This window comes from Anticarsia gemmatalis, chromosome 5 (assembly GCF_050436995.1).
Source record: "Anticarsia gemmatalis isolate Benzon Research Colony breed Stoneville strain chromosome 5, ilAntGemm2 primary, whole genome shotgun sequence".
NCBI lineage: Eukaryota > Metazoa > Arthropoda > Insecta > Lepidoptera > Erebidae > Anticarsia > Anticarsia gemmatalis.
The window spans coordinates 8,710,602-8,734,131 of NC_134749.1; the positions used below are offsets into that span (position 1 = coordinate 8,710,602).

The 23,530-nt window shown below is 36.6% G+C and overlaps 6 protein-coding genes across 6 annotated transcripts; all 6 read right to left on the minus strand.

Annotated features, from left to right (window-relative positions):
• Window positions 1–289: 289 nt before the first annotated feature.
• Window positions 290–4,440, minus strand: LOC142973264 (uncharacterized). Its single transcript, XM_076114901.1, has 8 exons — window positions 4,351–4,440; window positions 3,987–4,250; window positions 3,737–3,903; window positions 3,592–3,654; window positions 1,123–1,258; window positions 827–1,036; window positions 574–740; window positions 290–465 (listed from the first exon to the last, which is right to left on the minus strand). The coding sequence occupies exons 1-8, from the start codon at window positions 4,360–4,362 to the stop codon at window positions 390–392; spliced, it is 1,095 nt and encodes a 364-aa protein (XP_075971016.1). The 5' UTR covers window positions 4,363–4,440; the 3' UTR covers window positions 290–389.
• Window positions 4,441–6,596: 2,156 nt separating this feature from the next.
• LOC142973077 (cuticle protein 18.6-like) lies at window positions 6,597–7,514 on the minus strand. Its single transcript, XM_076114630.1, has 4 exons — window positions 7,467–7,514; window positions 7,096–7,353; window positions 6,846–7,012; window positions 6,597–6,765 (listed from the first exon to the last, which is right to left on the minus strand). Exons 1-4 carry the CDS (start codon window positions 7,476–7,478, stop codon window positions 6,690–6,692), a joined length of 513 nt encoding a protein of 170 aa, XP_075970745.1. The 5' UTR covers window positions 7,479–7,514; the 3' UTR covers window positions 6,597–6,689.
• Window positions 7,515–7,850: 336 nt separating this feature from the next.
• Window positions 7,851–8,932, minus strand: LOC142973084 (cuticle protein 19-like). The gene is made up of 4 exons (XM_076114638.1): window positions 8,898–8,932; window positions 8,423–8,596; window positions 8,074–8,240; window positions 7,851–7,987 (listed from the first exon to the last, which is right to left on the minus strand). The coding sequence occupies exons 1-4, from the start codon at window positions 8,907–8,909 to the stop codon at window positions 7,906–7,908; spliced, it is 435 nt and encodes a 144-aa protein (XP_075970753.1). The 5' UTR covers window positions 8,910–8,932; the 3' UTR covers window positions 7,851–7,905.
• A 1,442-nt stretch (window positions 8,933–10,374) lies between these two features.
• Window positions 10,375–11,293, minus strand: LOC142973074 (uncharacterized). Its single transcript, XM_076114626.1, has 4 exons — window positions 11,244–11,293; window positions 10,869–11,132; window positions 10,615–10,781; window positions 10,375–10,523 (listed from the first exon to the last, which is right to left on the minus strand). Exons 1-4 carry the CDS (start codon window positions 11,253–11,255, stop codon window positions 10,436–10,438), a joined length of 531 nt encoding a protein of 176 aa, XP_075970741.1. The 5' UTR covers window positions 11,256–11,293; the 3' UTR covers window positions 10,375–10,435.
• Window positions 11,294–14,025: 2,732 nt separating this feature from the next.
• Window positions 14,026–15,468, minus strand: LOC142973265 (cuticle protein 7-like). The gene is made up of 4 exons (XM_076114902.1): window positions 15,457–15,468; window positions 14,984–15,160; window positions 14,362–14,528; window positions 14,026–14,110 (listed from the first exon to the last, which is right to left on the minus strand). The coding sequence occupies exons 1-4, from the start codon at window positions 15,466–15,468 to the stop codon at window positions 14,026–14,028; spliced, it is 441 nt and encodes a 146-aa protein (XP_075971017.1).
• A 2,246-nt stretch (window positions 15,469–17,714) lies between these two features.
• LOC142973266 (uncharacterized) lies at window positions 17,715–21,915 on the minus strand. Its single transcript, XM_076114903.1, has 8 exons — window positions 21,870–21,915; window positions 21,440–21,733; window positions 21,182–21,348; window positions 21,029–21,102; window positions 18,605–18,795; window positions 18,192–18,461; window positions 17,937–18,103; window positions 17,715–17,852 (listed from the first exon to the last, which is right to left on the minus strand). Exons 1-8 carry the CDS (start codon window positions 21,879–21,881, stop codon window positions 17,774–17,776), a joined length of 1,254 nt encoding a protein of 417 aa, XP_075971018.1. The 5' UTR covers window positions 21,882–21,915; the 3' UTR covers window positions 17,715–17,773.
• Between the last annotated feature and the right edge of the window lie 1,615 nt (window positions 21,916–23,530).

A 23,530-nucleotide genomic window follows, 5' to 3' on the forward strand; every position in this document is an offset into this window, starting at 1 on the left:
AAGGCGATAGCGACAGTGGGATGATCCCACGTCTTCGCATATAAGTTGGGCTAATTAACTATAATTTGTTGAATTAACAGTAACTTAGTTTAGTGCCTAGTGCCCAGTGTTAGTAGTTTAGTGCCTGTCCTTGTAATATTTTTTTTGCAAAAGATATTGATGTTTAGATAAATAATTATAGAATTGTTATTAAATATTAGATTTTGAACTTTTCTTTTGAAAATCGTTAAATTTTGTTATTCCGTTTCAACAGGGTATCATTAAAAAATAGTAAACATAGCTTTCAGTTTTTAAGTTACTTTTTATTGAAGAACCTCTTAATGATATCACGCATGTTTTAATTCTCATTTATGACAAATATGTACGAAAATTCAGTCTATTTTAGCCGTTCAGTAGTGATGGTAACCGTGTCCGTAGGTCTGAGGGTGCACGGAGGGGCCAGAGTTGTGAACCACAGCGTTGAATCTGGAAGAAAAAAAGTATATTTTTATATTATGTAACTTTTTCCTCATAGTAACGATACGATGACAATAGTAATTGTAACAATAACAGTAAATGAGCTTTATAACTTACCCGTTGTGGGCATCAGCAGTGTATTCAACCTTGCGGATGGTGCCGTCAGGTTGAGCCAGAGAGTAGTATCCGTGCACGGAGTCTCCGTCGCGGCTCTCGTGCTGAGACTTGTGGTCACCGGTGTGAGGGTCAGACACAGAGTAAGAGTAGTCGTATTTGGGGTGAGACTGTAATGATTACAAATTAATTAATGAAGTTCTGGAAGCAATCTTCTAGTAAGAGAGATGGACATGTAAATTATTATTTAACTCACGTAAGTGTCGTGACCGTCGTAGTGAGCTACGGGGGCGGCGTAGTGGGCAACGGGAGCGGCGTAGTGGGCCACGGGAGCGGCGTAGTGTGCGATGGGAGCGGCGTAGTGATGAGGAGTGTCGTGGTGGACGATGCTGTGGTGGGAGGACACGTGACCGTGACCGAACAGACTGGCGCTAGCAGCGGCCAGGACGGCACCGAAAGCTACGATCTGTTAAAAAACAAAGTAGATTAATGAATATGTCTTGACAAATCCATTAGAATTATGTATATATTTTTTTATTTCAGAACACTCACTTTGCTGAACATGTTTGTTGTATTGTTTGTAAGAATCAAGTGTTGATTGATGTCAGTGCAGGTGTTGTATGGTTTTATAGAACACGGCACGCGTCGCGGTGGGGTGGAGAAATGTGTGCGCGCCTTGAGTGTGTAACTATGACATAGTACAAGAGACCTTGTGAATTTCAGTATCAACGGTAATTCGTACCGACTGAGTCGTTTATTTATGAATTATTAATATATTTTTTAATTTAACATTTTTAAGCAATATTCATGTAATCGAACCGAATATGGAATTTTTCAACAAAAATTAATCATCAAAATGTATGTACACGCATACTAAACTTAATTGATTTTTTTATATATGTTTGCAACGTTTGGGACAGGATTTGTATGGGATCAATGGGATTAAAATTCCAATTGGAATGCAATCAACGGGATTAAATATTGTACTGTACCCGCACGAGTTCGGGCCATTTCGCTAGAAGATTAAAAATTAATTATTAGAGAGTCATTGTCCGTGTTGAGCTACTGGTTTTTTTTAAAACATAGAAGATGTTTTGTAATCACGCCTTTTACCTATAGTGTAGGCGGAGATCAAAGAACGCCACTTGGTACGATCCTTACAAACTTCACTAGTCTCATTTACATACATATATACTGCCATGCAAGACCGCCGGTACTAGTACTATGCATATGACATTTTTAAAAGACATTGAATAGCTATCACATGAATCAGTCATGTTCTGTACTCTCTAACCGAGCCTTAAACTTACTCGACATATTGGTCTGATCAAGTAAATTTCTAATGATCGCCTTCAAGTTTTGGGTTTTGAAGTCCGTTAACTTGATTTTTAGTCTTGTTTAGAATAAAACTATTACGGTACATTGTTTGAGGGTACCTAGAATGGTTGTAGATAAAATTAAAACGTTATACTTTAAGCAAATAGTTGTTATAAAGCAGTCGCCATAAACAAATAAGAACAAAAAGAATAATCTCTTCTTAACTAACACATGCAATCAAAAACATCCTGTAAAAAAACTCAAGTCTCGCAGCTTAGTCTCTGCCGTAAAAAGTTGTGAGATCTATGTAATGCCAAGTCGATTGATCGGTTTAGTCTCTACATAAAGGACCTTCTGTCTTAAGTTATTATAATGACAATATTAAAAATATTTTACGTATAAAACATATAAATCGACCTGGCCATTGACATTTGCAAAATTCAGGCTTCTTGCTTTATCCACAACGAAATGGTATATTCCCGGTGTCCACCCCCTGCTTGTCCACCCCGGGCGGACAGAGACACAAATCTTTTAAAAAGTTCTCGGTGTCCACCCCTGGGGGACAGTGAGAATTAATTTTAAATTATTCCCGCTGGCCACCCCGGGTGGACAAAGATACGAGTTTCATATTACTACTCTAGATCTCCACCGCCGGTGGACAAAGCCACTGCTTAAATAAACATTCTCAATGTCAATTTTATATGGGAAAACACACAATAGATAGTGTACCTACTTCTATTTACCCTAGAGATGTTGATAATATGATTAAACTATGTACCTACTTTATTAATTTTGTTATAATTATTTACACCCAATTCCAGCATGCGTGGACATTGAGAATGTTTATTTAAGCAGTGGCTTTGTCCACCGGCGGTGGAGATCTAGAATATACCAACGAAAGGTATTATAGGGAGTCGAAAATAGCCTGAATTGCTTCGAGAAAAGATGGTACGGCCGTGCCACTTTTTTTTGCTCGAATAGTGGGGGCACTGCCTTGCCCCCAGATGTATCTTGTGAAACTCACCATTAAATTCCCTATTTCTTGCACTTAGCCAGTTTGGTGGCCCTTGTCTATTGGCGAATCTTTATTGAATAAAACACTTATTCTCAAAAGTAAAACCTGAAGCGGCATTTGGGCATGTGCAGGCAGAACGAGGTTACTAAAATGGAAAGAAATGGGCATGTTTAAGGTCAATTACACTATTTGAAATCCTACAATTTTATTCATATCGATACTTAGTACCAAGAACAGGAAAACTAACCTCGCCACTAGATTTTTTTGCGAGCGGTTTACTTACTTCTATTATCAAAATAACCCGAAATTTTCGCTAGCTATCCCATTCTACGGTTCCGGTCAACAACGATGCGAACGAATTCTATGATGGCGCCTAGAATGAGGCGCCGTCATAGAAAGGTGCAATTTGAGACTGATTTAAGCATTATTCGCGCGGAAACTGTGCATTTGACAAAAAGCTTTGGGAAAAGGTACGCCGTGCCCTGCGCTTTATTATATACCATAAGTTACATATGTATAATGTATATTTATAAGTTACACCATTCTTTTTAAAGATATTGTTTATTATGGATATTAAAGGTGCTTAGGCGTGGTCAAATCAAAAGTCTAAGATTGGTTTAGGAAGTTTATTTTTTAATTGTCATTACTATGTACAAAAACTTTTCAGTCTATTTATAACAGGTGTTCAGTAGTGGTGTCCGTAGGATTGGGGGTGCACAGCGTGACCGGAGTTGTGGACCACAGCGTTGAAACTGGAAAAAGGAAATAAAATTTAATTACAATTCTTTATTGTCATAATATCAATGTGCTTCGTTAATCAGTGGCGAAACTTACCCGTTGTGGGCATCAGCGGTGTATTCAACCTTGCGGATGGTGCCGTCAGGTTGAGCCAGAGAGTAGTATCCGTGCACGGAGTCTCCGTCGCGGCTCTCGTGCTGTGACTTGTGGTCACCGGTGTGAGGGTCAGACACAGAGTAAGAGTAGTCGTATTTGGGGTGAGACTGCAATGATTACAATTAAATTAATGGAGCCCTATAGAACCATACGTCGATAGAAGAAGGTAAGTGGTATATGATGAACTTACGTAGGTGTCGTGACCGTCGTAGTGAGCTACAGGGGCGGCGTAGTGAGCGATGGGAGCGGCGTAGTGGGCAGCGGGGGCGGCGTAGTGAGCGACGGAAGAAGAGTAGTGGGACACGGGAGCAGAGTAGTGGGCGATAGGAGCGGCGTAGTGAGCACCGCCGTAGTGATGTCCATCGTGACGGACGATGCTCTGGGAGGACACGGCGTGACCGTGACCGTACAGGCTGGCGCTAGCAGCGGCCAAGAAGGCACCGAAAGCAACGATCTAGAATAAAAGGATTTTGTATTTTGTTTTGTATCACAATGTCAATAATGTATTTTGTTCACTATTATTTATTAATATCACTTTTATCACATGAACTCACTTTGCTGAACATGTTGGTTGTAATGTTTGTAAGAATCAAGTGTTGATTGATGTCAGTGCAGGTGTTGTATGGTTTTATAGAACACGGCACGCGTCGCGGTGGGGTGGAGAAATGTGTGCGCGCCTTGAGTGTGTAACTATGACATAGTACAAGAGACCTTGTGAATTTCAGTATCAACAATAATATGTAGCGACTGAGTTGTGTGTTAATGAATAAAGAATAAACAAAAATGTTAATGAACAAATATTTTATTTTACGAGTTTTGTTAATTGTCTTAGTTTATAAAAGAGAACTGTGGTATAAAGTTTTTATAAGTCCGTTAATGATACAAGAACACACTAAGGGTGTTAATTCACTTATAATAATAGATGATTTAGGTTCTTCAGTGTTTTAATTTTTTTGGTTATGTTCAACCACACCATAACCAGTACCTCGGAGTGTAAAATCTTAACAACTGTGCCTCGATTCTCTACTACTATCGACTACCGACAACCGAACTGTCATCGAGAAATTTTGTATGAAAATCTGATCAGCGCCTCTGGCGGATGTCGTAGGAAACATTTTGGCAGTACATTCTAAATGTAAAAATTTCGATAGCTAGCCGGTTGTCGGTAGTCGATAGTTGTACAGAATCGAGGTACTGAATATTAATTAACTGAATTAAGTGTAACTTATACACATATACTTACACACATGCATATCATAAAGTCATAATATCACGGAGTAGGCGAGATGTATGATATACACCCACGTTACGCCATTAACATCGTTAGTCCCATATAATAGGGCACGAACATCTTGCCATTTACCGAGACTACCAAACTCCGGACTAGCATTGTGAATAATCAAATAAACATTTAAAAACATCTATTTGTACTTTGTCCGAACTGGGAATTTATTTAACTAAAGTGAATTTATTAAACTAGAGTACTAACTCATTTGACTAAATGTTACGCATTAACCAAAAAAGCTGTATCATTTATACGAACACGTATTTAGCTGTGTCATTAATCTGAGTTTAGAAAAAAACTTCTATCAGAGACATTAATCGGGTTGTGATTTGCAAAACCTACAATCGATCAAACTAAATCTACAATCCGATTCAAGTTACTGTATAATTGTGAAACATGCATATTTTACAAATATTATTATATTTTTCCGATTTTTTATTATTCCTGAACTTTTGGACTATTCTTGATAGTGTCGCCTGTAGCTCGTTTCATTGTTCACCTAAAACTTATGATTTGATTTTCTAACACTCCCAACCTGGAAATGCTTGTGCTGCTGATACGCCATACTTTTTCATAAAAACCACCAGGATTTTTTTTAATTTCGTTCGGAAAACCCAGTATTTTGATCCAAGTATCATTTTTATAAATCTTCGATTTTTGTTGATGAATTAAAATGGTGATTAATAAATATTCTACGCTTGGAAACCTGTGGGTCACATTGCATTCTACTCTATTTTATTCTACGTAATTAAAATGTGTTAGGTGCTATAAAATAGCTAGCGGATTAGCCCGACTTCGTCCGGGTATAGTGTATTTTGATCCCCTTAATTCCATTCTCGTGGGAATGTGGAACAAAAATATTAAAAAAATCATTATCCAAATTAGTTTACGAGTAGTTGTTCAAAAGTTATGCGCGTACAAACATTTTGGGCATTAATTTTTATTTCTGTAGATTGAAGTTTCATAGTTAGTAACTGTGTGCTTGTTATTTTATCTTGATTATGCGAGGGCGGTCAGTCATATTTTAGATACCCGTGTGATGATAGAATATAGTTCTACCAATTTTCTTTCACGTCAGCACAAGTTTTTTTTGTTCTCGAATTATTCTCCATTCGACGAAATAAAAGCGACTTATAAAGTTTATTTGTAACAATTTCAGGGAATAATACGTTTTTAATGGCGATGAATTCGTTGGCATAAATATTCACAGTTTTCGATTTTAAAATAACTTATGATTTATATTTTTCTTCTTTAATTTGTACTATAATATATTAATATTTTTTCGTTATCAGGTTTCATCAGTGTTATAAGAAGTAAATGACAATTATAAGTTTCTAGTAAAAGACCTGGAACTACTTATCAAACATAGAAAATGATTGTTGTTCAAAAGCGTATTTTCTAAAAAATTCTGTATGTATACATTTGTACATTTCAAGGGGCAGAGTAACGAATTGAGATTATTAATTTGACAATGTTTGACATTGTGCATAGTAAAATCAAAGTCATACATTAGCTTTAGAAGTTTATTTAGGAACCTAAAATCACGTGTAGTTTTTCATTGTAATTACTATATACATAAAGTTTTCAGTCTATTTACAACAGTAGTGTTTAGTAATGATGGTAATCGTGTCCGTAGGACTGGGGGTGCACAGCGTGACCGGAGTTGTGGACCACAGCGTTGAAACTGGAAAAGGAAATAAAATTAATTATGATTCTTTACTGTCATTATATCAATGTGATTCGTTAATCAGTGGTGAAACTTACCCGTTGTGGGCATCAGCGGTGTATTCAACCTTGCGGATGGTGCCGTCAGGTTGAGCCAGAGAGTAGTATCCGTGCACGGAGTCTCCGTCGCGGCTCTCGTGCTGAGACTTGTGGTCACCGGTGTGAGGGTCAGACACAGAGTAAGAGTAGTCGTATTTGGGGTGAGACTGTAAAGATTTAAATTCAATTAATTGAGCCCTATAGAATCATACGTCGATAGAAGGAAGTAAGTGGTATATGATGAACTTACGTAGGTGTCGTGGCCATCGTAGTGAGCTACAGGGGCAGCGTAGTGGGCGACGGGAGCGGCGTAGTGGGCAATGGGAGCGGCATAGTGGGCGATGGGAGCGGCGTAGTGCGAGACGGAAGCGTGAGATACAGGGGCGGCGTAGTGAGCACCTCCGTAGTGATGTCCATCGTGACGGATGATGCTCTGGGAGGACACGGCGTGACCGTGACCGTATAGGCTGGCGCTAGCAGCGGCCAAGAAGGCACCAAAAGCTACGATCTAGAACAAAAAGTTCTTGTAAATTTTTATGTTTTATATTGTATCACAGTTTCAAATATGTATTTTTTTCACTATTATTATTTATTAATATCACTTTTATCACATGAACTCACTTTGCTGAACATGTTTGTTGTATTGTTTGTAAGAATCAAGTGTTGATTGATGACAGTGCAGGTGTTGTATGGTTTTATAGAACACGGCACGCGTCGCGGTGGGGTGGAGAAATGTGTGCGCGCCTTGAGTGTGTAACTATGACATAGTACAAGAGACCTTGTGAATTTCAGTATCAACAGTAAATTTTAGCTACCGCATTGTGAAATATAAATAAATAATATAGACATTTCATTAAATATGAAAAACATATTTAAATTGAAAAAAAAAATGTAATAATGATTATTTTAAAAGCTATTTTTGATATTTGTTGGTAATAATATCACATAATACACAGCTGAAGAGGTTTATTAATATTGTTGCTACATTAAAGAAAAAGTCACTAATTTCTTTAACTATTTATTTACAATCGTTTTCTAAAAATAATACAGAATAATTAATTCAGTAATCATAGTAGGCGTGGTGTCCATAAACGGGGACGGGATGCACGGAGGGAGCTGAGTATTGCACATCAGCGTTAAAACTGAAAAGATCAACAGAATATATTAGTAAGATAAAAAAAACAAGATTAAATACGGTTTTATACATGGAAACGATAAAATATATTACCCATGGTGGTCATCAGCGGTGTAGTGGACCTCACGCACGGAGCCATCAGGCTGCACCAGAGAGTAGTAACCGTGCACAGCGTCACCGTCGCGGCTCTCGTGCTGAGACTTGTGGTCACCGGTGTGAGGGTCAGCCACGGAATACGCGAAATCGTATTTAGGGTGAGCCTGAACACATAATTCAAGTGAAAGAAAATACGGGATAAATAGTTTTTTTTAGCCCATTACTGTCCCACTGCAGGGCAAGGGTCTCCTCCCAAACGAGGGGGAGGGGTTAGGCCTTGACTCCACCACGCTGGCCAAGTGCGGGTTAAAATAGAATTGTTATAATTTATTTCTGTTATACTCACGTATGTATCATGTCCGTCGTGGTGAGCTACAGGTATAGAGTAGTGGGCGACGGGAGCAATGTAATGAACCGGTACAACATGAGCTTCGTCATGACGGACCACGCTTTGAGATGACACGGCGTGACCGTAAGGAACAGCGTTGACAGCAGCCACGAGGGCGACGAATACTACGATCTGAGGGAAAAGAAAAAATGTAATGTGTTACCATAAAGTCATAAATGCATTTCATGATCAAAATATGGTTCTGTTTTTCGTAAAATTCTCAGTTCAGTTAAATGCTTTAAAGTATCATGACGGAAGTTACATTTCTATTCATCGATCGTAATTCAATCGTAATTAAGTCTATTATTAGGCTAACCTAGGCTCTAGTCAAAATTAACAAGAAAATTAATAATCCAAAGTCAGGTATTTTCATTTATATGAAGACATTGTCGAGAACAAAAGCTTTTTTAAATATTTTATCAAAAATACTTACTTTGCTGAACATTTTTAATGAGTTGTATCTCGCAATCAAATCTCGATTGTTGTCAAATTGGGTTCAATTTTTGTTTTTATAGAAATCATTGAAGTGCGTCACAAATCATAACGGAGGGAGTAATACGTGCGTGTTATTGTTTATTGCCGCCGTGACATTGACATGTACACTACTCTTAAAATGTGTTACAAGCAATTTAAAATACACTATCTACTTTAATTAAAAACGGTTATAATTACCCTTGTTAATTAATTCTTTCGCGATAGTAAATTGTACGTACACTTGACTATTATAACGATTTAATTTGCAGTTATGAGTTGAAACGATTGCGGGTATAAAGCATGACGGCCATTAAGTAGTTCAAGTTTGTGTTTGTGCAAGTGCTGAAAAGGGTTTTTCCTTGGCATTGTTTTGGGTCAAAAGAGGTGTGGAAAGGAAATGTGCAATTGTGTATGTATTCTATAGTAAGCCTAGAAAAATCATCTAACTATTGAATCAAAAGAAAACCGCCTCTGCTGTTTTTTCCTAGTTTTTTAAGAAGATTTAAGTTAGGTAACTTAGATCACTCATATTTTTGATTTTCGTCAACAGACAGTTCTAGGTATTAGAGGAATCGCTTTAAGGCAGATTCTTTGAATCTTATTTAACACACAGATCATAACGGTGATGTCTTTCAATATAGTCAGGTGTCATCATCATAGTACTCGTGACCAGCTGTCCTGTACGACAACAGGTATGACATCAGAGAAGGAATCTTTAGTTTATGTCTACTAAAATGTGTAAATGTGTGTAATAATATTACCATTCTTATAAAATCCTTAGGTTATTTCTATCGCAATTTGTACCTTCGCCAAACCCATGCGTTTATACATCCCATACTGCAATTAAATAATTGATTTCGGAGACTATGTTTCAATTGTGAAATACAGTTTATTTTCGTGCGATGCACAATCTATTAATTAATAACTTAAAAAAGATATTGCTATGGTCATCACCTAACAAGTTGTAAGGTTAACCGAATATGTAATTTTAACTAAAAACAAAAGATCCCTTAAGTAAGGACTAAAAGTGCGGTACTCGTTTTTACTAGCTATATTTTTGACGGCATTGTTATCATACCAGAGATATGGCCAATCATGGTAATGTACCAGTAAAATTTTACTATTGTTCCTTATTCATATTTGGACTGACAAGTGACAAGTTAAGCTTTGGAGCAAATCAGTTTTATCTATTCGTAGCATCAATTAGAGCTCGTATATGTGATTTCAATCTTATTGCGTTACTATGAGCTACGTGGAGGATGCTACAGCGCTACGAAACGCTACGTATATTAGTTCAACATGTTAGGTCACAGTAACGTGAATAGTTGTTACGCTGCGATCACTTGTAGGTTGTTATTTCTAAAATAAACATGATTACGTAATTGGGTAGTGGTTTCGTCGCTTTATGCTTACATTGTGTAAGTAAAATGTCCAAAAATAGTTTAGTTATAATTTATTTACAGAATTCATAATCAACAATCGTTTGTACAGAAGTTCTTAGTAGTGGTTGTAGCCGTGTCCGTAGGAGTGTCCGTAGGAAGCGGGGTGCACGGAGTGACCGGAGTTGTGAACCACAGCGTTGAAACTAAAACACATAAGAACCGATTAATAAAATAAATCATTACTTAACGTTACTTTTAACAGAATCAGCCTACAGAGTTTGTAGGACTACTAACCCGTTGTGGGCATCAGCGGTGTATTCAACCTTGCGGATGGTGCCGTCAGGTTGAGCCAGAGAGTAGTATCCGTGCACGGAGTCTCCGTCGCGGCTCTCGTGCTGAGACTTGTGGTCACCGGTGTGAGGGTCAGACACAGAGTAAGAGTAGTCGTATTTGGGGTGGGACTGTAAACATACAATGAAGTGTAAATATTGTTCACCAGTTACAATTATTTAGTGATAATGACGTAATGCTTATTCAGAATTACTTACGTAGGTGTCGTGACCGTCGTAGTGAGCTACAGGGGCGGCGTAGTGAGCGATGGGGGCGGCGTAGTAGGCAGCAGGCGCGGCGTGGTGAGCGACGGAAGAAGAGTAGTGGGACACGGGAGCAGAGTAGTGGGCGATAGGAGCGGCGTAGTGAGCACCGCCGTAGTGATGTCCATCGTGACGGACGATGCTCTGGGAGGACACGGCGTGACCGTGGCCGTACAGGCTGGCGCTAGCAGCGGCCAAGAAGGCACCGAAAGCTACGATCTAGAAATACAATCAAGATTATAGTAGAATACAAAATTTTCAATTGGTTTTTGTTGTTAAATCACCAACACAAATAGTTATTGTCCTTAAATATTTTGAAAAACCACTCACTTTGCTGAACATGTTGTTGTTGTATTGTTTGTTAGAATCAAGTGTTGATTGATGTTAATTGAAGTGCCGTATGGTTTTATAGGACGTGACTCGCGTCGCGGTGGGGCGATAAAATGTGTGCAATTTTACACACCTTGAGTTTGTAACTATGACATAGTACAAGAGACCTAGTGAATTTCAGTATCAACGAAAATGTGTTGTGACCGAGTTGTGTTGCGTGATTTTGATTTTCGTGTTATACTAGTTTAAAATTAAATCTATATTATTTCAATAGTATTATCATTCATTATTGTACACTTATTAAGTTGTGAGCTCGAATTTGATATTTATTCGAAATATATTTTAAAGGCATTTAAATGTTTAAATTAGTTTATTAAGCAAAACAATATACCATAAAATATGTTATAGTACCCGTGTCTTAAATGATTTGAACCCGAAAAGGGCTTTAAAATGGCGAAGCCGTGGGAACATGTTTAAACACATACTTTTCTTTTTGAATAACTGATTAATGTTGGTAAATACCATCGCAAATTATGAATCAATGTTCGACATATAATTAAGTTTATTGTCAGCAGTTTTATTTCATGCGTATCTGTGCGTCATAGGTTCCTTAATTAGAAAATAAACAATGCGTATTGTACTATAGTCATACTTTACATTACTGCCGCAATTACAGCATAACTTACGAATGTAAGAAAATATCTTTATTGTTTTATTTGAACTTACATACTGATACGAACAAATAAATATGTCTATATGTATTGGTTAGAAATAATTGTTTTATTTATAGTGTGGAGTGTACTAGATTTGTTACTCATGAATCCATACTAATATTATAAATGCGAAAGTAACTCTGTCTGTCTGTCTGTCTGTCTGTCTGTCTGTCTGTCTGCTACTCAATCACGCCTAAACTACTGAACCAATTTGCGTGAAATTTGGTATGGAGATACTTTGATATCCGAGAAAGGACATAGGCTACTTTTTACTCCGGGAAAATATCTCATTCCCACGGAAAACAGCGAAAATCTGAAGAAACCGCTCCACCGCTTTGCACTGGCGCTCTCACTAGATGGCGCTACTGGCAATATTAAATCGCACTATCGTTACGTTTTATGTCTTAGCTGGGTAAGCCTACACTTTGGAGATTTTTAACCGAAATTTGATTATTATGCTACTTACGTTATTCTAATCAGTTGAGGTTATACTTTTTCGAATTGATATTAGTTTGAAATAGTTTCCACTAAATATTTCGTGTTAGTTATAATAAATTTGTTTGTATATTCTTTTAAGTAGTTTTAATTACATTATTTTCGTATTTAATGTTAATATTATACCCATTTGGTAGAATTTCGTGTTAGTTTAATTGTATATTCTTTTTTAGTAGTTATGAGTATTATATTATAGTATATGGTCACCCATCCACGGAACAACCTCGGCAAGCGTAGCTTAACCTTAGAGATGGATGCACGCGGTTGTTACTTAGCTACGAGGTTCTCTTATCTATACAAATATTATAAAGCTGAGTTTTTTTGAACGCGCTAATCTCAGGAACTACCTACTGGCACAGAATAATAAGTACTCTACTGGCTCGAATTGAAAAAACATTTTTGTGTTGACCATTTACCGAGGAAGGCTATAAGCTATATAACATCACGCTTCGGCCAATAGGAGCGGATTAGCAACGAAAATTGTTACAAAAACAGGGAACATTATGACCCATTCTCTCTCATGTGACGCAAGCGAAGTTGCGCGGGTCAGCTAGTATATTATATTACGGTTGTGTATTAAAGATTTTTCAGTGTGACCATCGAGATGGATTCTGTTGTTCTTAGTATCATAAACATATGAACATATTATATTTTAGTGTCATTTTTTATATGGTCCGCCGTCTAAATTCAGTTTCATAATAATTATGTATGTTCAATCCAATTTGTTCTCTGACAACTCAAGTAAAAATATATTTTTATTAAAAGTAAAACCGATATTATTTGTATTAAATGTTTATTCTTTGTATTCGATGTTAAATATACATTTATGCCAATAAAAAGCAAATTATTATACAGGTGTTTGTTTAAAAAACCTCATATAAAGTTTCAAAATTTTCTTAATTATTTACATAATTCCAATGTAGCTACTCAGCAACATTTTATTTTTACTTTTACAGATCAGTCACTCAAAATAACTAGGTGAGTGATCTGTTGAAGTCTGGGACAAGTGCAAATATTGAATAAGTAACCTGATATCTATACTAATATTATAAAGCTGAAGAGTTTGTTTGTTTGTTTGAACGCGCTAATCTCAGGAACTACTGGTCTGATTTGAAAAATTATTTCAGTGTTAGATAGCCCATTTATCGAGGAAGGCTGTAGGCTATATAACTTCACCCTACGACCAATAAGGGAAGAGCAAATTATGACCTATTCTCTCTTATGTGACGCAAACGAAGTTGCGCGGGTCAGCTATTAAATATAAAGTTAAACTTTTTGAGATAACTTTAAGATTTTTTTTAAAGATATAAACAATAAATAAATATGTGTGTGTTCTGTTGTGTACAATTTCAATATTTTCGAGGATAATAAAATTCTGTCAGGTAAACTAAAATTCTACTATCTCACCAAAGTTTTAACGATTATTTTACATGATATTTTTATTTAACCTATGATTTTATCATTTTTTTTAATAAATATACTTAAATAAAAAAAGTAAACAAGATCATAAAGTTTTATCAGATTTTTTTTATTTTGTTAATAAATATTATAAACAATCAGTTGAAAGTTAATTTTCAGTAATAATGAGCGTGTTCGTACTGTTCGTAGATGGGCGCTGGGTGTACAGACGGAGCCGAGTGATGTACTACAGCGTTGAAACTGAAAATAATAACAAACAAATTAGTATGGTATAATTATTAAATATAAAAAATGTTATCAAAACACTAATTCACCGACTTTAAAAAGGAGGAAGTCCACAATTCGGCCTGTAAATACATATTCACGATGAAGTAAAATATACCAAAGTTGAAGTGCCAGTTCAAAATAGAAAGACTTTTATTGCCTTTCTTTAGTGATAGGTACATGGATAAAAAGAGTACATTTAAATTTAATATATTTTTTAAGCTTACCCATGGTGGTCATCAGCAGTGTATTCAACCATGCGGATAGTGCCATCAGGCTGAACGAAGGAGTAGTATCCGTGCACGGAGTCTCCGTCACGGCTCTCGTGCTGAGACTTGTGGTCACCGGTGTGAGGGTCAGACACAGAGTATTCGAAATCGTATTTGGGGTGAGCCTGGATAAAAATATGCTGTTACATGACGATTTTTAATGTGTACGAATTATTTTAGGATCTTTTACTAAGTATTTTAAAAGACAAGGATACAAAAAAGCATCAGAGAAAGGTTATTATTAATAGCTGACCCGCGCAGCTTCGCTTGCAACATAAGAGAGAATGCATATTTTCCCCGTTTTTGTAACATGTTTTACTCGTACTCAGCTCCTATTGGTCGTAGCGTGATGATATATATAGCCTTTAACCTTCCTCGATAAATGAGCTATCTAATACTTAAATAATTTTTCAAACCGGACCAGTAGTTCCTGAGATTAGCGCGTTCAAACAAACAAACAAACTCTTCAGCTTTATAATATTAGTATAGATACCGACACAATATATTATGTTCTAATGTTTGTGACTTCTCGCATCACTCATAGTCTGATAAACTCAATAAGCATTTGTGTTCTACTTACGTAAGTATCATGACCGTCGTAGTCAGCTACAGGGGCGGCGTAGTGGAAAGGAATGTCATAGTGTAATGGTACAATATGAGCTTCATCGTAACGTTCAACGCTTTGAGAAGAGATGGCGTGTCCGTGGCTGTAAGGGAGTGCGTTGACTGCAGCCATTAGGGCGGTAAAGGCAAGAACCTGGAAAGAAATAATAAATTACAAGAAAATTACGTAGCTTTAAACTAATTCGAAACGGTAGAGTGCAAAAGACTCAAGAGGTAATTTACATGTTAAGCTAAGTGTTATTTGGTACACAGCATAAAAAAAAGCTTAGCATTGTAGCAACCCCTTGTTGAGGCTACTAAAATTTTGAACATATACATATGTATCCACCTATTCGTCAGAAAACTGCGAACAGCACAAGTGTAACTTAAGCTTCAAGAATCTAGTTGAATCATTGAAAAGAGCTCTAGGAACTAATTTTTCATACTCACTTTGCAGAACATTTTGGTTGTTTTGTTGTTGTTATGTAACGATATAATATCGATTGATATCTATAAATTCACACGTTTCGGTTTTATACAACATGTGTGATATTGACAATGCAGTGGGAGATATATTCGCGTGTGTATCGCCTCCGTGACATTGACATGCAAAACACGCGATAAAATAATCTATTTTAGTTCAAGTTGTTAAATTAATAGATTTTATGATATAATACTATGTAATATGTAGTGTCGTGACTCCATGGCGCTGTGTTTAAGGTTGCTACGCTGCTACCATTTCGCATGGAGGTCGTGGGTTCGATTCCCACATGGAACAATTATTTATGCGATCCTAAATTGTTGTTTGGGGTCTGGTTGTAATTTGTGTCCGATGTAAGTTTCCCCACTACAATATGTTATCATTATGCGTTATGAGTGTGTTCCTAAACTGTCTACTGTGTAGGTAATGTACATATGTGTTGGCGTTCCTAGAGTAATAAAAATAAGAGTACAATGTCACACTTATAATATTTTGGGCCAAATTTTAACAAAAGATCAACAAGACTGAAGAGTGATCGTAAAAGTAGTTTTGACTTTTACACGGAGATCATTGATTCTATCTGTCACGCACATTACAATCGCTTAGAATTTCTTTAAAACAATTAAGGCAATAGTTTACAACCTCTGACTTGAACCCCAACACCGTGGTATATATAGCCTTAGCTACCAGCCGCATTCAGTTGATTATTATTCCACACTCAAATAGTCTAGTTACAGCAACCGATTATTACTTTTGTATTGCTGTGTAGTTAAATCGTTTTTGCTAATATCTATTCGAATGACACTTAATAGTTATTGACTATTATTGTAGAGTGTTTATCTGGACAACCAACAATCAGATATTAATGTAATGGCTTTTGTTTCAATATTTAACTGTCACATAACTACCACTAATCCGAGCTTGAAGGCTATGCAATGTATACATATTAGGAAACTTTTCATAACATAGTGACATATTTTTATTGCGAATCAAATAATTTTCAGCTTAGAAATTGCTAGCCTTTGCTCGCAATTTCGTTCGCGTTTAATAATATTTTGTTGTCCTATTTGTTATTCGGATCATAAGCATTATCATCGTATCTTATTTCATCAAAATATGTTTATAGGTTTGGTTTTTAAGCGTCACAAACATACGCTATTGCATACAATATACACACATCCATCTTCACAAGTAATCGCATTTGTAACATATACGTAGAAGATGGGCAACAGACCAATCTCTGCTATACAAAATTTCCTTTAGGTTCACGTAATTATGTTGACGAAGAATAACAATATAACCTTCTTTGCAGTTTTTCTTTACAATACCAAAGATTGGAAGCAATTTATTTTGTTTGAAAACTTTAGAATATCAACAAGGTTTAATTTCCTTTAAATGAATCTTCAATTCTTGAAAATACTCCAAATTACGGCAGTATGGGGAAACAAAATATCTGACTAAAGGCCAATTGAGATGGGGATAGTTTCTCGTACGGTTCCGTGCGAGAAACTATACACTACTATCACATACAATAATCGCCATAACGCAATCGTGTCAAAATGTTTACATACAGGCAAGAGTAAAAATCTTGCCTACGAATATACGGACATAACAATATTCCATTGCAAGGCAATTGTCACCCAAAGCAACGAGTGATGAGAGCGAATGTTTAGACGAAAACAGTGTTTTATATTCCTTCGATAACCGTATCTTCGAAACGAGAAACTGTCTTCGTTTAAATAGGCCTTTATTTGACAAGATTGTTAGCGTAATGGAGTTATGGATAAAGACGCTGAAATGTCATCTGTCTGAATAGTAATAATTCGAATTAAATGTCTATAGGGCAAAAAGTTCTTTATTTCATAATCACTTCACCTATTTTTTTTTCACTAGCCGCTTCCCCACCAATCCACCCATCCGCTTCTATTGTTCTCATTGGTGAGCATGTTTTTATTATCCGACTTTGATAAGACGACTTTGATACTCAAGAATTTTCTCATAGGTGTTTGTGGTATAATACGATATATGGATTTCAATGAGGCAAGGAAAGTTTATAAGGATCGTACCAAGTAGCGTTCTTCGGTTTATGCCTATCCCAGAATATATGAAATCGTGATTCTAAATAGCATATATTATCGATGTATTCAAAGGAAATAGAAGAAATATATACGAAGAATCAGTTAATCTATATTTACAACATTCTCATCGCACATTTGATACATTCAAATAAATAATAAGTGTGTGTCAAGTCCAACATTCAGGTAACAGTCACTCTGCATTGTTCACTCAGTAATGATGGTAGCCGTGAGCGGGGGCGGGGGCGGTGTGCACGGAGGGAGCTGAGTTGTGGACCTCAGCGTTGAAACTGTAACAGATAAATGTAAATAAGTATCATAATATCGTAATAGACTGGTTACATAAGTAAATTCTTGAATATCTTATGTCTTACCCATGGTGGTCGTCAGCGGTGTAGTGGACCTCACGCACGGAGCCATCAGGCTGCACCAGAGAGTAGTATCCGTGCACAGCGTCTCCGTCGCGGCTCTCGTGCTGAGACTTGTGGTCACCGGTGTGAGGGTCAGCCACAGAGTAAGAGTAGTCGTATTTGGGGTGAGCCTGGAATATTATTTGTTTGTTACAGTATCTTTGATATTTCATGAATGTAACGGAGCAGGACCAATTGCTATACAAACGAGATACTTACATAGGTGTCGTGACCGTCGTAGTGGGCAACAGGGGCGGCGTAGTGGGCGACGGGAGCAACGTGGTGAGTGACAGGGGCGGCGTAGTGGGCGATGGGAGCGGCGTAGTGGGCAACGGGGGCAGCGGCGTAGTGAGCTACGGGAGCAGCGGCGTAGTGCACAGGGGCTACGTGAGCCTCATCGTGACGCACGATGCTCTGGGAGGACACGGCGTGTCCGTGGCCGAGGAGACCAGCGTTGGCAGCAGCCAACAGGGCGCCGAAAGCTACGAGCTGAAAATCCGAGTGTATGTTAAATATTAACAAATAAAAAAGGAATTGTCGAAGATATTGTCTCAATATGCGGTATTCATTTCAAGCATAGGCAAGAGTTGATATATAAATACCATACTAATTGCTTTAAATAAATAACTTACTTTGCTGAACATGTTTAGTGTTTGATTTGCAAGAATCAAATGTTGATTGGTGTCATTGGTCAACAGTGGTTTGGTTTTATAGATCGCGGCCGGCACATGTGCGGTGGCGGTGGGGCGGAGAAATGCGTGCGCGCACCTTGACTTTGAAACTGAGATGTATGAAGGTCGATATCCGCACCAGTTAAATTGATCTAAATTCAACACATTTTTTATACTAGTGAAGGAAACGTTGAAAGAACCTATCTACTTTAAGTTTCCTTACTCTAATTCCTCAATATATTAATGCGAAAGAATTGCCTTTTAATACATATTATGTAAAGATTTATACCTGATAATATTTTAGATATGTGAATCATTATGAGTCAGGTATTAAATTATGTGAAGTGTGAGTTTTAATCTCACGATTAAACTTACTTCCTACTATATTAATTAATATTATAAACGCGAAAGTTGGTGAGTATGTATAGATGTTTGTTACTCTTTCACGCAAATACTACTGAATCGATTACGATGAAATTAGGTATGTAGGTAGCTGAAGACCCGGAGTTCCCGAGGGATCGGGATTTACACGAGAAGGGTTTCCAGGCGGACGAAGACGCGGGCGGCCTCTAGATTAGTCTATAAATTAATTCTAAATTAATCGTAACTTTAAATTTACGTATAATTGAAACATGGTATGAGATTATGCAACTGTTTTTGTATATATGTAAGCTTAAAGTCTAGTTTTAGTGTTTTGTAATAATCTATAATCATTGGGCATAAGTCAAAGATACCTTATTACATAAGAGGGAATAAATCATCATTCACAGTTTTAAATATGTTTTTTATATGCTGTAGGTAGCTGCAACTTTCTCCCGTTTACGCCAATCACCCCTTTTTTTCCACCATTCCTTAACCGTCTCAAAACGATTGCTTGCATAAATTTTTTTTTTAATACCCTTGTTTTGCATTACGCCGCGTGAGGTACTATCGTTCTTTTAATAATTTAACTGTGTCAAATATTAAGTAACATTTTGTTCATAACAAAATATAACTAGTTTATTGCATTATATTTTTAACAGAAGCAGATTAATAAAAATAAAATATTTTGTACACTGGCCCTGAAAATATCGTCGGGCAATATTTTATTTTATTGCATTACTACAAACGGTTCAAATTAAAGCAGTTGTCTTTATGTAAGTTAAAAATTTTAAATACATAAAGCGCATTATCTTGTATTATTTTTAACAGTGGTGGCTTTGCCCAAAATCTGTTTAAAAAAAACACTATTTTTTCTAAATAAATCTACAGGTATTCACAGAGAAGTATAGTTTTTATATTATTATATTTGCATTCTAATGAAACTGTGTTCAGTCATGCGATAACGGAAATCCGAGACACTACGAGTGGTACTAACTTCGTGTCAAGTGTCATTGACATTTGTATTACTATGTTGTTATATTATAATTAAACGAATGTAAAGTAGTATTTATTTAAATACTTTTCCACTTCTACGTACATTACTTTTCCTATTCTCAAATTGTTAAGGTTAGTCTATTCTGTGACTTAAAAAGAAAACGATATTTTTCCTCAAAACCACTACAATTGTTAGAGTGTTTTTCAGTACAACTACTCGTAGGGTAAACATGTTGGCCATGCTTATTGTGCATCTAAATTGACAACTAGGGTACGTCAATTTGATAGTCGAATACATTGTTGTTTTGACGTAATGTAGTTGTAAACTGACATGCGCGATAACTTGGATTGGGATCACAGTTATCCTAAAAGTTACTTCACCACGAAAATACTAACTAATGTGTGATATTGAGATAAATATGTATAAAATTTAAGAACCATATCTCAAAAATGCTATTGGTATTGAACGAAATCGATGTCTACCCATGGATTAAAACTTAGAGAACTTTTTACTGCTTTCTGTCGAGAAAAGAATATGTGGCTCTAATAACTTTTACTTTTGATTGTTTCGTATTTGTTTTGATTCATGAATTAATTACATAACTGTTTTTGGTTAATTGTTTAATATACTTTTGCCTATTCTTTTTTTTATTAAATGTCAGTCACAATTAAGAGACAAAATTTCATAAGGCCAGTTCAGGTTTCAGTAGTTTTACGCTTTGTTTGGTATTGATTGGAATTTCCATTAAATATTGAACGTTACATCATGTAACGTTCAATGTAACATGTAACTTACATGTCTACAATTATTTCTGGAATTATTATTGATGAATCAAAAAACATAAAACTTTGACTGATGCAACAATGTTAATTGATTTTGATAAAATTGAAGTAAAAAAATATGTTGGTATAAATCACTTTTTATTTTCAACATTCACACACACTTTAAACTCGTACACACAAAAATATAAATAGGTTCATGTCAAGTCAAACATTCAAATATTAATTATGCAACATTGATCCCTCAGTAATGATGGTAGCCGTGAGCGGGGGCGGGGGCGGGGTGCACGGAGGGGGCTGAGTTGTGGACCTCAGCGTTGAAACTGAAACAGATAAATGTATAAGTATCATATCATAATAGACTATTTACATAAGTACATTCTTGAATATCTTATGTCTTACCCATGGTGGTCGTCAGCGGTGTAGTGGACCTCACGCACGGAGCCATCAGGCTGCACCAGAGAGTAGTATCCGTGCACAGCGTCACCGTCGCGGCTCTCGTGCTGAGACTTGTGGTCACCGGTGTGAGGGTCAGCCACGGAGTAAGAGTAGTCGTATTTGGGGTGAGCCTGGAATATTATTTGCTTGTTAATACCAATATCTTTGATATTTTATAAATACATAGAGTAGGATAAATAACTAGACAAATGAGTCACTTACGTAGGTGTCGTGACCGTCGTAGTGGGCAACAGGGGCGGCGTAGTGGGCGACGGGAGCAACGTGGTGAGCGACAGGGGCGGCGTAGTGGGCGATGGGAGCGGCGTAGTGAGCTACGGGAGCAGCGGCGTAGTGAGCTACGGGAGCAGCGGCGTAGTGAGCTACGGGAGCAGCGGCGTAGTGCACAGGGGCTACGTGAGCCTCATCGTGACGCACGATGCTCTGGGAGGACACGGCGTGTCCGTGGCCGAGGAGACCAGCGTTGGCAGCAGCCAACAGAGCGCCGAAAGCTACAAGCTGAAATAGTAATTTATCGATTAAATTTGATAATCGAAAATATCGCTGTGAAAAATTTATTATACGTTCGACATAATTATATTTCAATTATAAGTTTTTTTTAAATAAAAAAAATATTATATAATAAATAACCTACTTTGCTGAACATGTTTAATGTTTGTTCGAATCAAATGTTGATTAATGTCATTGGACAACAGTGGTTTGGTTTTATAGATCGCGGGCGGCGCATACGCAGTAGCGGTGGGGCGGAGAAATGCGTGCGGAGGCCTTGACTCTGAAACTGAGATAATCAAGGTCGCACGTTCCGATATTGATGTGGCTGGTATTGTCCGGTGTCCGGAATTCTTTCCATTGTTTCAAATATTTTGAGATATTTTTGGGTGTCGGAATTGGTTTATAATGATGGTGATCTATCTGAATTATTATGAATTCCCTCTTTGTTATAATAATAAGTGTGTCAGCTACATAATTTAGAACTTAATTGTTTTCTAAGTATTTACATTTTCTATACTTAATGAAAATAGAAGTGACTATTTTAAAACGTAGTTAATTACTGCGGTTACTACTAAAAATCATTAGAATTACCTAATTTTATAAATGTGACAGTCATGCTGTCTTTATCCACCTCTGAAATAGAGGATTAAAATAAAATTAGTAACAACAGTAAGTAGTATTATAAGTACTAATAACAACAGTAGGTAAGTATGATAAAAGTAATTAAATTCACACAAATTAAAGTTCCTACATCAGAATTTTGAACCGGTTTTGACTTCCAAAATTGACGGCTAACTATGGACTGTGACAATTAATCTATACTAATATTATCAATCTATATCTATACTAATCTATACTAATATTATAAAGCTGAAGAGTTTGTTTGTTCGAACGCGCTAATCTCAGGAACTACTGGTCCGATTTGAAAAATTATTTCAGTGTTAGATAGTCCATATATCGAGGAAGGCTATAGGCTATATAACATCACGGTAAGACCATTAGGAGCAGAGTACCAGTAAAAATGTTACAAAAACGGGGAAAAATATGACTCATTTTCTCTTATGTGACGCAAGCGAAGTTGCAACGGGTCAGCTAGTAATAAATAAATAATATCATTGAACAACTCACATACGGTCATTTGATTCCAAACTAAGCAGAGCTTGCATTATAGTAATCAAATCTATACTTATATAATAAAGCTGAAGTGTTTGTTTGTTTGTTTGTTTGAACGCGCTAATCTCAGAAACTACTGGTTCTATTTGAAAAATTTTTTCAGTGTTAGTTAGCCCATTTATCGAGGAAGGCTATAGGCTATATAACATAACGCTACGGCCATTAGGAGCGGAGTAGTAACGAAAAATGTTACAAAAACGGGGAAAATTTTGACCCAGTCTCTCTTAAGTGACGCAAGCGAAGTTGCGCGGGTCAGCTAGTAACTGATAAACATACTTATATACTTTTAAAAACATACTTATAAAGATAAATTGACAAACATAAGTGTCAATGTTTTTTGTAATTGTGTAATTTTATTGTACTCGTATTGTTTGAGTTGTTAGCAAAAGGATATAATACAGTAAATTTCCGGCGCCCGAGTGCAGCATACGAGCTAATAGCAAACAAAGTTTTTGACAATTTTTTTTATTATCATAATATTTACAATTTACAAGTCACAAAATACACAAAATAAAGTGTAAGTAGAGCACACGAAGGTAACAACAAAAAAAAAAAAATAATTCGACTCGATAATATCATCATCATTATCATATCAGCCGAAAGACGTCCACTGCTGGACGAAGGCCTCTC

What these genes read in the sequence shown, in the direction of transcription:
- LOC142973265 (XM_076114902.1), bottom strand. An exon ending in ACGACGGTCATGATACTTAC is followed by an intron (nt 14,529 to 14,983) that starts GTAAGTAGAACA and finishes ATTTTTATCCAG; the next exon opens with GCTCACCCCAAATACGATTT. An exon ending in ACTGCTGATGACCACCATGG is followed by an intron (nt 14,111 to 14,361) that starts GTAAGCTTAAAA and finishes TATTATTTTCAG; the next exon opens with TTTCAACGCTGTAGTACATC.
- LOC142973077 (XM_076114630.1), bottom strand. An exon ending in ACGATGGCCACGACACCTAC is followed by an intron (nt 7,013 to 7,095) that starts GTAAGTTCATCA and finishes AAATCTTTACAG; the next exon opens with TCTCACCCCAAATACGACTA. An exon ending in ACCGCTGATGCCCACAACGG is followed by an intron (nt 6,766 to 6,845) that starts GTAAGTTTCACC and finishes TTCCTTTTCCAG; the next exon opens with TTTCAACGCTGTGGTCCACA.
- LOC142973264 (XM_076114901.1), bottom strand. An exon ending in ACCGCTGATGCCCACAACGG is followed by an intron (nt 3,655 to 3,736) that starts GTAAGTTTCGCC and finishes TCCTTTTTCCAG; the next exon opens with TTTCAACGCTGTGGTCCACA. An exon ending in CAATCCTACGGACACCACTA is followed by an intron (nt 1,259 to 3,591) that starts CTGAACACCTGT and finishes ACTATGTCATAG; the next exon opens with TTACACACTCAAGGCGCGCA.
- LOC142973266 (XM_076114903.1), bottom strand. An exon ending in ACGACGGTCACGACACCTAC is followed by an intron (nt 21,349 to 21,439) that starts GTAAGTGACTCA and finishes ATAATATTCCAG; the next exon opens with GCTCACCCCAAATACGACTA. An exon ending in ACGACGGTCACGACACCTAT is followed by an intron (nt 18,104 to 18,191) that starts GTAAGTATCTCG and finishes ATAATATTCCAG; the next exon opens with GCTCACCCCAAATACGACTA.
- LOC142973074 (XM_076114626.1), bottom strand. An exon ending in ACGACGGTCACGACACCTAC is followed by an intron (nt 10,782 to 10,868) that starts GTAAGTAATTCT and finishes GTATGTTTACAG; the next exon opens with TCCCACCCCAAATACGACTA. An exon ending in ACCGCTGATGCCCACAACGG is followed by an intron (nt 10,524 to 10,614) that starts GTTAGTAGTCCT and finishes TATGTGTTTTAG; the next exon opens with TTTCAACGCTGTGGTTCACA.
- LOC142973084 (XM_076114638.1), bottom strand. An exon ending in ACGACGGACATGATACATAC is followed by an intron (nt 8,241 to 8,422) that starts GTGAGTATAACA and finishes TTATGTGTTCAG; the next exon opens with GCTCACCCTAAATACGATTT. An exon ending in ACCGCTGATGACCACCATGG is followed by an intron (nt 7,988 to 8,073) that starts GTAATATATTTT and finishes TGATCTTTTCAG; the next exon opens with TTTTAACGCTGATGTGCAAT.